This window comes from Mirounga angustirostris, unplaced genomic scaffold, assembly GCF_029215605.1.
Source record: "Mirounga angustirostris isolate CCGP_5_RB_7025 unplaced genomic scaffold, mMirAng1.0.hap1 SCAF_7, whole genome shotgun sequence".
NCBI lineage: Eukaryota > Metazoa > Chordata > Mammalia > Carnivora > Phocidae > Mirounga > Mirounga angustirostris.
In genome coordinates this window covers 27176407-27193414 of record NW_026991715.1, presented here as the reverse complement: position 1 = coordinate 27193414, position 17008 = coordinate 27176407, and the positions used below count along the sequence as shown (strand labels likewise).

Sequence of the window (17008 nt, the reverse complement as noted above, 5' to 3'; positions counted from 1 at the left end):
TTATGCTACCTTAGTAAGTATCAGAACATTTGTTCTAAAAGAAAAGACACAAGCAATCTTACCAAAAATTAGAACAAAAAAAAGAAAAACTTAAACATCCAAAATGAGTGACAGTTTTACATGCTACTCAATATATAGGAAGAAAAGGATACTCTTTAATTGATCTACTAAAATTGTTTATTTTCTGTTATTCAGTATCATTAGGAGATCAGGTATGTAGATTTTTCAAATAAATAAATTTTACCTTCTTACCAAAGTGTTTTCCAACAGATTTTTAAAAGCATACACAAGCTTACAGAAAAGTAAAAATACAATATATAGAACTTTTCTCCCCTGAACCAATTGAGATTAAGTTGCTGATTTGATGTCCCATCAATATGTCCTATAAAATAGGGACACTGTCAAACATAAAAATCAGGAAATTTAGAGTGATGTATTACTACCATATGGTCCCCAGATTCCATTCAAGTTTTGCCGATTGTTCCAATATGCCCTTTACAACAAAAGGATTATATAGTGTATGACAGGTCAGAATTATATATTGTATTACACACTGTTCAGAATTACCTATTGTTGTCATGCTTCTAGTTTCTTTCAGTCTGGGACAGTTCCTCAGATTTTCCTTGACTTTCATGACTGATAACTTTGAAAATTATAAAACAGTATTTCAGAGACTATTTCCCAAAATTTGGGTTTGTCTAATATTTCCTCATGACTAGAATAAGATTATGCACCTTTGGCAGGAGTATTACAGAAGTGACGTGTGTTCCTTTCATTGCATCTTGTCAAATGGGACATGATTTCAATTTATCCCACTATTGGGATAATGGTGGTATCTGTCACACTTCTCTACCATAAAATTATTTTTTATACTTCACTATTAATAAATATTTGGGAGATACATGGAGACCATGTTAATATCTCATACCTCATCACACTTTCTTCCACTAGTTTTAGCATCTATTAATGTTTCTTACCTGAATGAACTATTTCTATGATAGCTATCAAATAGTAATTTTCTAGTTCCATTATTTCTCCTACATTTATTTGTTAAGATTCTACTATAAGGGTTTTGTCTTTTCCTCATTTTTTATTTTCATTTAAAAAAATATTACTATAGACTCCTACATTCCTCACTTGGACTCCAATTCCCAAACAGGATGCCACAGTTAGCTTCTGTGGATGCCTTCCTCCCTCAGCTTCACCAACTGGCTTATGTACTGAATGAATTAGGGATGAAGGAAGGTGCTGAGTTTTTACCATGAATACTGAATTTATTTTATTTTGTTTTTAAAGATTTATTTATTTTAGAGAGAGCGTGAGCTCAAGCACAAGCGTGTGGAGAAGAGGAAGAGAATCTTCAAGCAGACTCCCTGCTGAGCAGGGAGCCCACCATGGGGTTAGATCTCATGACTCATGAGATCATGACCTGAGCAGAAACCAAGAGTCCGATGCTCAGCAGACTTAGCCACCCAGACACTTCATGAATTTAAATGTTTTTGTACTTACTGATGCTCATATGATTTTTCTCCTTTATTCTGTTAATCAGTGGCAAACTACATTGATCGGTTTTCAAATGTTAAACTTGCATTCCTAAGATAAACCCAACTTATTCATGGTATATTATTTCTATTTGCATATTAATGAATTTGGTTGGTTACCATTTTCCTATGGATTTTTGCATTTTTGTTCATCAGGGGTATCCATAGTTCTCCTGTAATGTCTTTGGTTTTGGTATTAGGGTACTGTTAGCCTCATAAAATGAGTTGGGACATATTTCCTCTGCCTCTCTTTTCTGAAAGTTTGTGTAGAATTGACATTATTTCTTCCTAAAATGTTTGGTAGAATTCAGGGAAATCATCAGGTCCTGAAGTTCTCATCATGAGGTTTTAAACTGTTAATTTCTTCAATAGGAATATTTTTTTCTTGGGTGACCTTTAGTAGTTGGTGTCCTTAATAGAATTTGTCCATTTCATCTAAGTTGAATGTACTGGCATAAAGTTGCTAACAATATTGTCTTATTACCTATATAGTGCCTGTAGGATCTGTAGTGATATTGCCTTGTTTACTCTGAATATTGATAATTTCTGTCTTCTTTTTCTTGATCATGCTGCTTAGATGTTTATTAATTTCATTTTTTTTTTTTTAAGAAAGAAACAAGGTTTCACTGGTTTTCTCTGTTGTCTTTGTATTCTATTTCACTTATTTTTGCTCTTATCTTTATTTAATTTCTCCCCTTTGCCTATTTTGAGTTTAATTAGCTTGTCTTTTTCAAGCTTCTTAAGATGGAAGCTCTCAGGTCATTAATTTCAGATATTTTTTCTTTTCTAACACTTGATTCTATAAATTTCCTTTTTTTTTTATTATGTCAGTCACCATACAGTACATCATTAGTTTTTGATGTAGTGCTCCATGATTCATTGTTTGCATATAACATAGTGCTCCATGCAATATGTGCCCTCCTTAAATCCGATCACCAGGCTAACGCATCCCCCACCCTCCTCCCCTCTAAAACCCTCAGTTTGTTTCCTGGAGTCCATAGTCTCTCATGGTTCATCTCCCCCTCCGATTCCCCTGCTTCATTTCTCCCTTCTCCTAACGTTCTCCATGCTATTCCTTATGTTCCACAAATAAGTGAAACCATATGATAATTGACTTTCTCTGCTTGACTTATTTCACTTAGCATAATCCCCTCCAGTTCCATCCATGTTGATGCAAAAGTTGGGTATTCATCCTTTCCGATGGCTGAGTAATATTCCATTGTATATATGGACCACATCTTCTTTATCCATTCATCTGTTGAAGGGCATCTGGGCTCTTTCCACAGTTTGGCTATTGTGGACATTGCTGCTATGAACGTTGGGGTGCATATGGCCCTTCTTTTCACTACATCTGTGTTTCTGGGGTAAATACCCAGTAGTGCAATTGCTAGGTCAAAGGGTAGCTCTATTTTTAATTTTTTGAGGCACCTCCACATTGTTTTCCAAAGTGGCTGTACCAACTTGCATTCCCACCCACAGTGTAAGAGGGTTCCCCTTTCTCCACAACCTCTCTAACATTTGTTGTTTCTTGCCTTGTCAATTTTTGCCATTCTAACTGGTGTAAGGTGGTATCTCAATGTGGTTTTGATTTGAATTTCCCTGATGGCTAATGATGAACATTTTTTCAAGTGTCCGTTAGCCATTTGTATGTCTTCTTTGGAGAAGTGTCTGTTCATGTCTTCTGCCCATTTTTTTTATTATGTTATATTAATCACCATACATTATTACATCATTAGTTTTTGATGTAGTGTTCCATGATTCATTGTTTGCATATAACACCCAGTGCTCTATGCAGTACGTGCCCTCTTTAATACCCACCACCAGGCTAACCCATCCCCCCAACCCCCTCCCCTCTAAAACCCTCAGTTTGTTTCTCAGAGTCCATAGTCTCTCATGGTTCGTCTCCCCCTCCGATTTTCCCCCCTTCATTTTTCCCTTCCTGCTATCTTTTTTTTTTTTTTTAAATATATAATGTATTATTTGTTTCAGAGGTACAGGTCTGTGATTTAACAGTCTTACACAATTCACAGTGCTCACCATAGCACATACCCTCCCCAATGTCTATTTTTGACTTATTTGTTTTTTGGGTGTTGAGTTTGAGAAGTTCTTTATAGATCTTGGATATCAGCCCTTTGTCTGTAGTGTCATTTACAAGTATCTTCTCCCATTCTATGGGTTGCCTCTTTGTTTTGTTGACTGTTTCCTTTGCTGTGCAGAAGCTTTTTAATCTTGATGAAGTCCCAAAAGTTCATTTTCGCTTTTGTTTCCTTTGCCTTTGGAGCCGTGTCTTGAAAGAAGTTGCTGTGGCTGATGTCGAGGAGGTTACTGCCTATGTTCTCCTCTAGGAGTCTATAAATTTCTAAGCATTATTTAGCTACATCCCATAAATTCTTCTAAGTTATGCTTTTATTTGAAGTATTTTCTAATTTCCCTTATGCTCTTTTAATCCATGGGTTATTTAGAAGTGTGCTACTTGAGATTTTCCAGTTAGTTTTGTTACTGATTTCTAGTTTAATTCTAGTGTAGTCAGAGAACACACTCTGTATGACTTCAATCCTTATAACTTATTTACACTTGTTTATGGTTCAGAATATTTGTGAATGTTCTACGTGTGCTTGAAAATAATGTATGTTCTGTTGTTCACTGGTGGAATGTCCTATAAATGTCAATTAGGTTAATTTGGTTAATAGTGCTAAAATTTTCCATATCCTTACTGACGACATTTTGCCTCCTTTTCCTGTTTTTCTACCAGGAAGGGTGTTGAGATCCACAACTATAGTCGTACATTTGTTTATTTCTCCTTTCGGTTCCATAGATTTTTTATCTTCTATATTGAAGCTTTACATTTAGAATTGCTGTATCTTCTTGTGAACTGACCCCTTTATGATCATAAAATGTCTTTTACCCCACTAATATTACTGGTTCTGAAGTATACTGTCTGATATTAATATAGCCACTTCAGTTTTCTTATTAGTTGGCATATTTTAGTATTTTTTTCCCCATCTGTACTATATTTAAAAAGTTACTCCTTTTGCTTTATTTGGGTCTTTTATCTTGCATTTTTCTCATTATGCTTATGTTTTCCTTTACAACTTTCTACACATTTATAAGATTTGTAATAATGTTTTAAGGCTGTCTGATAATTCTATCATCTCTTTCATTTTTGATCTGATTCTATGACTGAATTTTCTCCTGTTTATGGGTTCCCTGCTTCTTTGCATGGCTGGTAATTTTTTACTGTGCATTTTATATTGTTGAATAAAGAATTTTGTTTTACTCCTTTAATGAGTATTGAACTTCGTGCAGGCATGCAGTTGAGTTTCTTAAGGTTTGATCCTTATGAGCCTTTGTTTTTAAAGATTGTAAAGGGGACTAGAGCAACCTTTACTCTGAGACTAATTTAGTATCATTTCCCCTTAACCTCAAGAAACTCCTTTAACATTTCTTGTGGCACAAGTGTGCTGATGAACAAGTAACTGTCACTTCTAAAAAAAATCTGAAAATGTACTCCATTTCATCTTTATTTTCTGAAGGATATTTCTGCTGGATATAGAATTTTAAGCTGAATTTTATTCTCCAGCACTTTGAAGATATCACCTCATTATCTCCTGGCTTGGATGGTTTTTGATGACAAGTGAGTTGTTATTGTTTTTCTCCTCTGCATAATGTTTTACTTTTTCCTCAGTCTGCTAAAATCCTTTTATCTTTGGTTTTCAGTAGTTTGAATATAACATAAATGTGTTTTACACTATTTGTGATGTGTTGAGATTCTTGGGTCTTTTTTCATTTTCTGTTGAGATTGTTCTCTACACATATGGCCATGTTTTCCTTTAAATTGTTGAACTTATGTATCCTTGTCTGCTAATTCCAAAATCTGTTACCTCTAGATCTGTTTCTCTGCATTTTTTTCCTCCCAGTTATGGATCACATTTGCTTCTTCATATATCCACTAATTTTTTTTTTATTACATCTTAGACTCTCGGACACTGTAGATGCTACACTGGGAGTTTGGCCTGTGTCAACTTCCTTTAGAAAGTACTGAGTTTTGTTTTAGCAAGCGTTAATTTATTGGAAACACACCTTGATTCTGTCAAAGCTTATTTTAGATTTGTTAGGATGGCCTTTCTGAGGTCTCAAAAGAACACTAGGGTTCCAGAAGACCTCCCTACTCTGGCATATCAAAACTCAAATGTCACCCAGCAGTGTGTAACCTCTAGAATATCCATTCAGCTCACAGTCCCACTCCACTACCCCACTAGTTGTTCTCTGCTAGCCCTCACTGAATCCTGTCCTGGACACACGTAGCTTAGTATCTAGCCAAAGATTCAACAGTCCCTTACACTGATTTCTGGTGCCCATCTCTGCAAAGCAATCCCACTCCTGTATCTTTCCTATGATCTTCAGTCACCTCAGTAAACCCACACTTCTACCTTTGTTTCATCTACCTGGCAATACCACAATTCTCTGTTGGGTTCTAATTCCATGTATAGAAAGCTAGAATGAATGCGTAGTCACATCATCTATTTCTCTATTCTCAAGATCACAGCCCTGCAGCATCTGTTGTCCAATACCTAAAAACAGTTGCTTCAATTATTTGTTCCAGTTTTATAGTTATCCTGGAAGCAAAAGTATAATACTTATTAATCTACTGTAACCAAAACACAAGTCCTGCATCCTGCCTTTTTTTTTTTTAATCACAGACTATCTTTTGTTGGCCTTTTAATAACTTTTTGTCATAAATCTAACTTTGATATTAATTCATCAAATCATTAAAAAATGATCAAGCACAAATTTATTAAGCACTTAGAACTTCCATGTGTTGTTTTGGTTTGAGAACGAAGGACATTTTTTCCTGTGACATATGGAAGACAGGTTAAACAGAAGAGTAGAAGAAGAAGTGTTAAACATCATCTTAAGAGACATACAGGATGCTCTGGAAACACAAAGCAGGCGCATCTAATCTACCTAGTAGAGCTCTGGGAAGGTTTCCTAAAGGAAGTGAATGCTTAAACTGAGAACTGCCAGATGGGCAGGAGTTAGGCAGATGAAAAGATATGAGTCACTGAACAGTTAAAGTAATTTCAGAAAGTATGGTGCAGAAAGTAGGGGAAAGGGGAGTAAAGACAGGAAATGGCTCCAGTAATTAAGAGCCTTCTGAAACATGTTAAGGGCTTTGGACGTAAGGCAATGGAAAGTCAATGAGGAGTTTAATCCAGGAGAAATGCATGTAGTAGATATGCATTTTAGACAAATCACTTAGCCTTCAGGATAAACAAACTGCCCTGAGGCAAGACAGGAGGTAGGAAGTAACCCAGGAGAAACGGGAAGACAGCCTGCATAAGAGCTTCAGAACTGAGGATGGAGTTGAGGGAGAAGTCGCTGGACTGGCTGCTCAGAAGTTGCAGGACTCAAATTAATATATAGAAATCTACTGCATTTCTATACATTAATAACAAAAGAGCAGAAAGAAAAATTAAGAAAACAATCCCATTTACAATTGCACCAAAAAGAATAAAATGCCCAGGAATAAATTTAACCAAGGAGAAGAAAGACCTATACTCTAAAAACTATAAGACAATGATGAAACAAACTGAAGATGACACAAATGGAAAGATATGCCATGCTCATGGATTGGAAAAATACTGTTAAAATGTCCATACTACCCAAAGCAATAGAGAGATTCATCGCAACACCTATCAAAATACCAACGGCATTTTTCACAGAACTAGAACAAGTAGTCCTAAAATTTGTATGGAATCACACAGACAAGACCCTGAAAAGCCAAAGCAATCTCGGAAAGGACAAAGCTGAAGGTATTACAATCCCAAATTTCAAGAAATACTACAAAGCTGTAGTAATCAAACAGGATGATACTGGCACAAAAACAGACACACAGATCAACAGAATAGAAGCCCAGAAATAAACCCATGCTTATATGGTCAATTAATCTACAACAAAGGAGACAGGAATATACAATAGGGAAAAAATAGTTTCATCAATAAATGGTGATAGGAAAACTGGACAGTTATATGGGAAGCAATGAAACTGGACCACTTAAACCATACACAAAAATAAACTCAAAATGGATTAAAGACCTAAATGTGAGACGTGAAAGCATAAAACCCCTAAAAGAAAACATGGTAATCTTGAGGACATCAACCCTAGCAACATATTTATGAATATGTCTCTCCTCAGGTAAGGGAAAGAAAAGCAAAAATAAACTAATGGGATTATATCAAAATAAAAAGCTTTTGTACAGCCAAGTAAACCATCAAAAGAACAAAAAGGCAACCTAATGAATGGCAGACAATATTTCCAAATGGTATATCTGATAAGAGGTTAGTATCCAAAATATATCCAAAAAACTCATACAACACCAAAAAACCCAAATAATCAGATTAAAGAGAGGCAGAGCACCCGAATAGACAGATATTTTCCCCAAAGACATACTGATGGCCAAAAGACACATGAAAAAATGCTCGACATTACTCATCATCAGGGAAATGCAAATCAAAACCACAAAGAGACACCACCTTCACTCCACTCCAAATGGCTAGTATCAAAAAGGCAAGAAGTAATAAGCGTGGGCGAGGATGTGGAAGAAAGAGAACCCTCGTGCACTGTTTGGTAGAAATGTAAATTGGTGCGACCATTGTGGAAAAAAGTATGGAGGTTCCCTAAATACTAAAACCAGAAATATTATATGATGTAGTAATTCCACTAGCAGGTATTTACCCCCCAAAAATGAAAACATAATTTGAAAAGATAATAATGCACAGCTATGTTTATTGCAGCATTATTTACAAAAGCCAAGATATGAAAACAATCAAAGTGTGCATCTATAGATGAATGGATGAAGATGTAGTATATACATATGATGAAATATTACTCTGCCATAAAAAATGACATCTTGCCATCTGTGGCAACATGAATAGATCTAGAGAGTATTACGTGTAAAATAAGTCAGAAAAAGACAAATACTGTATGATTTCACTTATTTGTGGAATCTAAAAAACAAAACAAATAATAAAAAAAAATAACCAGAAACAGACTCATATATATGGAGAACTGGTGTTCACCAGAGGGGAGGGAGGTAGGGGAATGGGTGAAACGATTCAAGAGGATTAAGAGGTACAAACTTCCAGAATAAGTAAGTCAGAGATGAAAAGTACAGCATAGAGAATGAGGTCAATAATACTGCGATAACATTTTAGGGTGATGACAGATGTTAACTACAGTTATAGTGCTGAGCTTTGCACAACCTAGAGAACTACTGAATTACTACGTTGTGCACCTGAAACTAATATAACACTGTAACAACTATACTTAAACTGTAGAACTTAAAAAAACAACATACAACTTAAACAAAAAAAGGAGCTGCCTCTTGGGATATAGATGTGTCAGTGAGGAACTGACAAGATGTTGATATTCAGCTTTGAAAGCCCAGGGACTTGATGCTCTCATTTCAACTCAAGGAAAGTAGTTGCTGAGGTCTTAATCCACAGTAGTTAAAGGAATTATGCATCTATGTACTAGAAAATGAGTTAATTTTTTTTAAAGATTTATTTATTTATTTATTCATGAGAGACAGAGAGAGAGACCGAGAGAAAGGCAGAGGGAGAAGCAGGCTCCCTGCTCAGCAGGGAGCCCGACGCGGGACTCAATCCCAGGACCCCGGGATCATGACCTGAGCCGAAGGCAGACGCTTAACCATCTGAGCCACCCAGGCGCCCTGAGTTAATTTTTTTAAACATGCCCTACCAGCAGGTCAAATAAACATTCATTCTCCTTGGCATCTACCTTTCTAGGACTTAGCTACCAGTCAAGTATTAAATTAGTAAGGAGAATTTTAAGCAAAGGCTGTCTTGTAGCATTTCAATCACGATATTGTTGGTGAGCATACTGAGGAAGAGTTTCTTCAAAAGGAGTAATTCAGGGGATACCTGGGTGGCTCAGTCGGTTATAGCATCTGCCTTCGGCTCAGCTCATGATCCCAGAGTCCTGGGTTCCAGTCCCGCATCAGTCTCCCTGCTCAATGGGGAGCCTGCTTCTCCCTCTGCCTGCCGCTCCCCTTGCTTGTGCTTGAGCGCACTCTCCCCCCACCCGTCTCTGACAAATAAATAAAATCTTTTTTAAAAAAAGGAGTAATTTAGATTTTTTAAGGCAATGAAATAAATACATTTTAGAACAATTTCTATCCAAAAGAATAAAACAAAACAATTTAAGCCCTTCCCTTTCCAAACAATCTAGTTGGAAAACCATAAGATAGGGTAGAAGAAGGTATGTATTCATGCTGGCTGAAGGTGGGGGGACATGGCAACTCAGCCTAGAGCAAGATGACTGCATAGGCTGAGAAGGGTGTCCACATGGGCAGACAGCTTGCCACAGGGTTTCAATAGTCCAAGGGTGTCAGAGTTCAAACAGGACGAAAAGGGCATCCATGAGTAGGGATGAGCCAGCTCAAGGGGAAGGTGTCCACTTTGGGGGAAAACAATGTAGGAATTCAGAGCTGGACAATGTTAAGGAGGGAATCCACAAGAAGGAAAGTGTGCTGGGATAATTCAGATTCCCGATGAGAGAGGACATCCCTGTAAGAGTCCACCTAAAGATTATCAGAGATTGAGAAGGGTGAGTAAGATACCCATTGGGAGAAATGGGGAGGTAATCTAGCATGGGAAGTCAAAGCAGGATGGGAAACCATCCATATGAGGGGACCAGCATGAGGAGTTAGAGCCCAAGCAAGGTGAGGAGGGCGTTCACATGGGGTAGCATCAGTCCAGCCTGGGGTGTTGGGAGCTCTACTACAGTGATGGGAGATTCATTACAAACATGGGGATTGATCAAATAAGTAAATATATTAAGAATATAGTCAATTCCTTGCTTCTCACTGTCTTCACTCTATTTACCAGGCAATGGATTAAATGCTACTTTCCAATTTACTCATCCCTTGATGAAATCCAATTTTCCAACTTGCTCAGTGCTTACCATTGAGCCACTGAACTAGACAGAAAAAACACAACCATGATGACTGGTCTTCTTACAAACTTTCACCCACAAACCTCAAGTGACCCAATGACACCATCATGTAACCCTGTAACACTTCCCTAATCAACTTACCTCTGAGCTAAAAACTACCTTACACTTTTTCAAGCCTCTATAAACCCCTTTTCCCACAGTCAGCCAACAATTTCACTTCTTTTTTCCACTTAGAATATAGAAACAATCCAAAGACAACTGATTTATTCTCTCACTTCTAAATTTAACAATTATATATGTGCCTGCCATCCTCTTACAATAGATAAACAGCTTGTACTCCGATTAACTCCTTCAGTCAAGCAATGGATCCTATCTCTTCTTGCCTACTCCAGGATTTAACTCTGCAATTATCCCTTCTCCTGCATCAATTTTTTTGCTCTGTCCAGGGTCATTTCTATCAGTCCAGAAATGCTCTATCCCATATATTTGCTTTATCCCATATTTATCCCACATGAGTTAAATCCTATAGTGCTTAAAAACACATATATGGGAGCGATATGTGACAAAGAAACAGCTGTAGAAATAAGCATCTGGTTAATTTACAGTATCAACCAGAAGCAAAACAAAGCTAATGAGATGCAGACAACAGAGCTGAGCTTCTGAGGGTTCAGGTCAACCGAAGAGATGTGAATGAGGTCAGAGAATGAATGGGAGGGACTGAGGTAGTCACAAGTTTGAAACAAATAGAGGAGAAAGGGGGAAGGTAAGCAAATGGAGCAATATAGAAGTCAAAGTTCCTAAGAAGAGAGAAACAACTGAAGACAGGTAAGAAAGATTGGTGAGGAGCAGCCAAAAAACTCAGGTGTTTAAGATAAGGTAAACAGTATTAGGTGCAGGGACAAATTAAAGCAAGGAAAAGAAAAGAGAAGCTAAATATATAAGAGGAACTGAAATGATGAGAAGAACATAGTAGGATGGGAAAATTGAGGGGATGTGGGCAATTCAGGTGAGGGGAATGACTCCCTCCGTAACGGCAGGTATGAATGACTCAAGAGAGAAGAGCTGAGGGCGCCTGGGTGGCTCAGTCGGTTAAGCGACTGCCTTCGGCTCAGGTCATGATCCCGGGGTCCTGGGATCGAGTCCCGTGTCGGGCTCCCTGCTCTGCAGGGAGCCTGCTTCTCCCTCTCCTACTCCCCCTGCTTGTGTTCCCTCTCTCGCTGTGTCTCTCTGTCAAATAAATAATAAAAATAAAATCTTTAAAAATTAAAAAAAAAGAGAGAAGAGCTGATGAACAAAACAGTATGGGTGGGAGCTCAGAACTGGGAAATGAGAGCAGCTGAAAAGCAGGTAGTGAGGAAAACTAAACGACCAAGGCCAGAAGAATCAGAGGGAGGACATGAGCAGACAGCTGAGAAAAATAGCTCTAGAAAGACAAAAGCATTAGGAAGGGGAATGGGTGACTGACAGACTGAGATTGTCAGAGATGCTAGAGCATCAATCAACACAGAAACATCCAGAAGAACAACAAAAATATGTAAGACACAACAAAACAATAGTCAACAAAACTCTCCTTGATCCTGCAAACATTTTCAGCTACTTCCTTCCTTCCACTCAAAGCAAACTCATAAAACAATTCTGTGTTTCGCTTTATCTCCTGTTTTTCCACATTACTGAGACTGTTTTTGTCAAGATGACCAATGGCCTCCATGTAGCCCAACCTTCCTGACTTGAGCTAGCAACATATTTGACACAGCTGACGTCTCTTAACTTCTTGTTAATACTTCATCCTCTTGTCTTCCAAGACCCCCACTCTCCCAGTCTTCCCTACTTGAGCAGTTATTCTTTTAGCATCTTTTGCAGGTGCCTCCTCCTTGTCCCTATTGCTACATGTTAATGTGCTCTAGTTAAGATTTTCCATCTCGGACACCTGGGTGGCTCAGCTGGTTAAGCGTCTGCCTTCAGCTCAGGTCATGATCCCAGGGTCCTGGGATCGAGCCCCACATTGGGCTCCCTGCTCCGCGGGAAGCCTGCTTCTCCCTCTGCCTGCCGCTCCCCCTGCTTGTGCTCGCTCTCTCTCAGATAGATAACATCTTCAAAAAAAAAAAAAAAATCTCCCATCTCTCCTCTATATTCACTCCTTATTTGGGCCCATCTGGTTTTAAAATAACCGTATACATCAATGATGCCTAATTTTCTTTCTCTAGCTCAGAACTCTCCCCTGGACATACTTCTGTTTGCCTACTGGACATTTTGGGTATCTCACACACATCCCAGATTCACACGTTTAAACCAGAGCCACCCAAAAGTCCTTTTCCAGAGTTTCCTCATTGTGATAAACAGTGACACTACTTTATTTGATTTTTCAAGTCAAAAAACTTGAAGTTATGTTTGATGCTTCTACTTCTCTTATACACCATTACTCAAACCATCAACTCATCTGCTGGTACTCCCTTGAAAATGTGTCCCAAATCCAAGCATTTCTCAGCATTTCTACCATTACTACCTTAATCAAAACACCAATACATCTCACCTGGATTATCACAAATCTCCTTTATTAGTCTCTACCCTTACCACCTACAAATAGTCTTCTCTCAGCTGCCAGACTGATTGCTTTAAAATACACACGATGCGCTTCTCCTGCATTATTTCTTCCAAAAGATTCCTGTTTAAATGAGAACAGAACCCAAAGGCTTGCAGAACCTAGTCCTAGCTCTCTGATTGAATTTTCTACCAGGCATCTCACCATTTTGCTCCTCCTTGTGATTCCTTGAACACATCAAGAATGCACCTACTTAAGGGACTTTGCACTTAGTATTAACACTAACTGGAATGTTACTCCCAGACTGTGAACAACTCATTCCCTCTAGAATGAGTATTTAAAAGGTGACTCTGATTGCTGTGTGGAAAAGAGAACTTTGAGAATGAGGGCAGGAAAACCAGTTTGAAGACTATCAGAATAACTCAAAGGGAAGAGGAAGGTGGATTAGACTGGGAAAGGATCAGTGAAGATGGAATAAAAGGACAAGTGCTCGCTTCAGCAGCACATATACTAAAATTGGAATAAAGGGACACATTCTAGACATATTTTAGTGCAATGGATAGGCCTTACCCTGGGAGAACCACCTTCATGATCATGGTATCTCCCTTGCCAGGTAAGTATCCATGGACATACTTGAAAAGACTAACTACGGACTGCTTATCAACTGGCAACAGGGGGAGATAAAGCAATCAATCAAAGGATAACACAGGTTTTTGGCATTAGCAAATGTGTGGATGGTGATATCATTTATTAAACTGGAGAGTATGGAGGTAGTACCAGACTTTGAGACCATGAGAGGAATAGGGGGAACAGGGAACCATGAGTTCTGTTTTGAACACGTTAAAGAGATGTCCATTAAATATCCAAAGAAACAGCTGGACATATGTATCTAGAGTTTAGGAAAGAAGTCTGGGCTAAATATATAAATCAAGAATAATATGCACATAACCAGTACTTAAAGCCATGAGAATGAATGAGATCACCCAGGAAGAGTAAGGCAAAAACAGACTCAGTAAAGGAGACTAAAATATGGCCAGTGAAAAAGGAGGCCTGAGATAATGGTGCTATGGAAGCCAAGAGCAATGTTTTTTAAAAACGGAATAAGAAGCTGTATCAAATCTTCTGAGAAGTTACTGAGAATTACAAAATGACCACTTTATCTGGCAACATGAAGATTATTGGCAGCCTTATAACAGCAATTTTAGTGAGGGGGAAAAAAGAAAATCTGAACAGAGCAGGCTGGGGACAAAATGGGAAGCAATAAAACGAAGACGATGAGTACATACAACTCTTGTGAAGTGAGCTATAAGCCTGAACGGAGGTAGTAGCCAGAAGGTGATCTGGAGTAAAGGGAGAGTTTTGTTTGTAGACTAGAGCTACCAAAGCATGCGGATATAAATGATCTTATGAAGAGGGAGAAACTGCTAAAACAGAAGAAGGTAACTGCAAAGCAAAACGCTTGCATTGACAAAAGGGACTGATTGGTTCTAGCCTCCAAGAACAGTTGGTTGCCTTTGGATAAAACAGAAAACAATTTACCCTTAATACAAAAGAAAAAAACAGTACCGGTACAAACGAAGGGTAGTTTGGAAGATTTGAAGATTGGAAAATGAGGTACTTTTTGTCCGATTCCTAATTTTTCAATAAATTACAAGGCAAGATCATCAACTGAACAGAGCAGATTGCAGGTTTAAGGAAACAGAAGGCGTGAAATCGTCATTGCACAGAGGGCTCAATGTACTAAATGATTTTACTATCTCTAAAAGAAAAGCTTATAAATTTTTACACAATTACAGTTACCTTTAGTCATATAAAAGTGGGAACACCTTAAATGACCACCAATAGGGGGTCAACTGAATAAACTATACAATATAAACTCAGTGGATTAGTAATTTTAGTAATTAAAACCAGTGAAATAAAAGTGTGTGTATACATATTAACATATGTGTAGCATGTCACTAAAAATTTGATTCACACAATAGTATAAAATGCTACCGGTGTTTTGAAATATTTACATTTGAGTGTATTTATATCCACACACAAGTATGTTTTTATAAACACAGAAAAAAGCCTGAGAAATATACAACAAACTATTAAGGAGGACTGGTGGGTAACTGAGAGAAGCACATGAAACCACTATATATATAAAACAAGAAAAAACTGTAAGCCAAAATATGTAGTATAGAAAATCTATGTCCTTTACACTCAGTAATGGTATAAACACTGTAATTCCAAGATTTGTACACAAAGACTTAAATTATGGCACATTTTAACGAAAAACTAAAAGCAATCTAAGAAAATTATGCAACTATTAAAAATGTTAATAGGTTACACGTTTTAAGTAGGAAATATTTCAGACATACAAAAAGTATGAAGAATAAAAGAAGCACCCATATGCCCAAAACCTAGATTAAGAATTTAATGTATTCTTTAATGACAGGGGACCTTATGATAACATTAAGTGGGAAAAAAACATGAGAATGCAAAACTAGGGTATGACTTTAGCTATGTAAGACTATATGTACAGGAGAATAAAATACATGAAAATGTCAACAGTGGTTGTCACTGGGTGCTAAGACTGTGTGGACTTTCCTATCTCTTTATATTTTTCCACTGCCAGGTTTTCTACAATAAGCCTTATTTTTATAATTATAAAAATTTTATTTTGAAAATACTTAAGTTCAGGGCACCTGGGTGGCTCAGTTGGTTAAGCGTCTGCCTTCGACTCACGTCATGATCTCCAGGCCCTGGGATTGAGCCCCACACTGGGATTCCTGCTCTGCAGGGAGTCTGCTTCTCTCTCTCCCTCTGCCCTTCCCCACTGCTCATTCTTTCTCCCTCAAATAAACAAATAAAATCTTAAAAAAAACAACTTAAGTTCACTAGCACCATTACCTTGGGATCATGAACAAATGTATTTCCTTTGGTTCCAGGAGGAAAATCTCCAGTACAAATATATTTTAGACATTCAATGATGGTCTAAAAAAAATTAAAAATTGTATTATTTAGTAATAAGAGAACCAGAGAAGTTTATCATAAAATGTTAACTTGTTACAGAAACTATAAAAGATGTAAGATAAAATTTGATATTCTAAAACCTGTAATATGGAAAAACTTAATTACAAAGGTATACTAATATAAAAAATTATTATTTAAAAAGTCCTCTATTTCCAATTAAAACCTTTCAAACTAATTTAATAATAACAATGGCTAATGTAAAATACGGTTACCATAATTGATAACACCGTTTTTGTATAAACAAAATTTGCTGAGGGTAAAACTAAAAATATTCTTACAAAAAAAGAGGTGATAGATGTGTTAATTAACTAGATAGGAGGGATCCTCTCACAATGTACAGTATATTAAATTACCCCGATAAAGGGGTGCTTGCGTGGCTCAAATGGTTAAGCATCTGCCTTCGGCTCAGGTCATGATCTCAGGGTCCTGGGATTGAGTCCCACATCGGGCTCCCTGCTCGGCGGGAAGCCTGCTTCTCCCTCTCCCACTCCCCCTGCTTGTGTTCCCTCTCTCGCTGTGTCTCTCTCTGTCAAATAAATAAAACCTTTAAGAAAAATGAAAATAAGAATAAATTACCCCGATATACTTTAAATATCCTATAATTTTATATATGAAATCACACCCCAATAAAGCCAAAACTTTTTAAAGTTAAATTTTAAAAAATGGCTAATAGTTACACAGGACTTACTATGTGCCAATATTACTAACCACCCACCTTTACATACATTAACCACTTAATTTTCACATTAATCTTAGGTTGTAGAAAACTTTATCTCCACTTTATGAGAAAACTAAAGCACAATGCATTTGGCTCACTCTTGCCCAGTCGCACAGCTAATAAAAGGTGAAGCAAATTATATGTATTTGGACAGCTAATGTTCATAAACACTATGCCAGTCTCCCTTCCAGTAGAGCACTTCATACAATTCTAGGT

The 17008-nt window shown here is 37.4% G+C and overlaps 1 protein-coding gene across 2 annotated transcripts in view; it reads right to left on the bottom strand.

The window, feature by feature from the left end:
- Positions 1 to 17008, bottom strand: part of RAD50 (RAD50 double strand break repair protein) — an 83955-nt gene that overhangs the window by 65139 nt on the left and 1808 nt on the right. The window contains exon 2 of one of the 2 annotated variants that reach the window (XM_045892411.3): positions 15952 to 16035. The exons of the other annotated variant lie outside the window; for it this stretch is intronic. Within the exon in view, the coding sequence (XP_045748367.1) occupies positions 15952 to 16035 (84 nt within the window). The remainder of the gene's footprint in view (positions 1 to 15951; positions 16036 to 17008) is intronic. 2 annotated transcript variants of the gene reach the window in all.